Source organism: Haliaeetus leucocephalus, unplaced genomic scaffold, assembly GCF_000737465.1.
Source record: "Haliaeetus leucocephalus isolate CR32 unplaced genomic scaffold, Haliaeetus_leucocephalus-4.0 Scaffold83, whole genome shotgun sequence".
Classification (NCBI taxonomy): Eukaryota; Metazoa; Chordata; class Aves; order Accipitriformes; family Accipitridae; genus Haliaeetus; species Haliaeetus leucocephalus.
Window position 1 is genome coordinate 3,523,758 of NW_010972519.1, and position 747 is coordinate 3,524,504.

The 747-nt window shown below is 49.5% G+C and overlaps 1 protein-coding gene across 1 annotated transcript in view; it reads right to left on the reverse strand.

Annotated features, from left to right (window-relative positions):
* Positions 1 to 391: 391 nt before the first annotated feature.
* Positions 392 to 747, reverse strand: part of AGFG2 (ArfGAP with FG repeats 2) — a 6,821-nt gene continuing 6,465 nt past the window's right edge. Inside the window, exon 14 of the mRNA XM_010582862.1 lies at positions 392 to 401. Within this exon, the coding sequence (XP_010581164.1) occupies positions 392 to 401 (10 nt within the window). The remainder of the gene's footprint in view (positions 402 to 747) is intronic.

Below are 747 nucleotides of genomic sequence, written 5' to 3' on the forward strand. Positions count from 1 at the left end.
AGCCCATCGATACCCCTTCGGGTCCTTAAAATACCCCCTCCTGAGATAGTCTATGCCAAGGATACACGGAGCCTCTGGACCAGTCACAATGGGGTGTTTCTGCCATTCATTTCCAGTTAGGCTTACTTCAGCTTCCAATACAGTTAACTCTTGGGATCCCCCTGTCACACCAGAAATACAAATGGATTCTGTCCCTTTATAACTTGATGGCATTAGGGTGCACTGTGCGCCGGTGTCTACTAGAGCCTTATACTCCTGTGGGTCTGACGTGCCAGGCCATCGAATCCACACTGTCCAGTAGACTCGGTTGTCCCTTTCCTCCACCTGGCTGGAGGCAGGGCCCCTCTAATTCTGGTCAGAGTATTCAGTATTCACTTCTTGTAAAATTGGCTCAGAAGTCCCTTCAAGAGGATCAGAAAAAAGATCAGCCCTTCTACTCTGTTTGGAAACTGGAGCGGCATTTTTCCTGGTAGAATCCCCTTTTGTGGTGGTTTTTCCTCGCAGCTCAAGTACCCGTGAATCCAAGACTGAGGTAGGTTTTCCATCCCACTTCCTCATGTCCTCTCCATGGTCACGCAGGTAAAACCACAGGTTAGCCCGTCGTGTGTACTTTCTCTCTCCTCTCTCTTGGGCAGAGGAACGCTTACTCCCAATAACTGCAATGCGGGCCTGTACAGGTGAGGAGGAGGACATATCTACTTTGAATTGCTGGAACTCTCGGGACAATTCCTCTACAGCTGAGACACA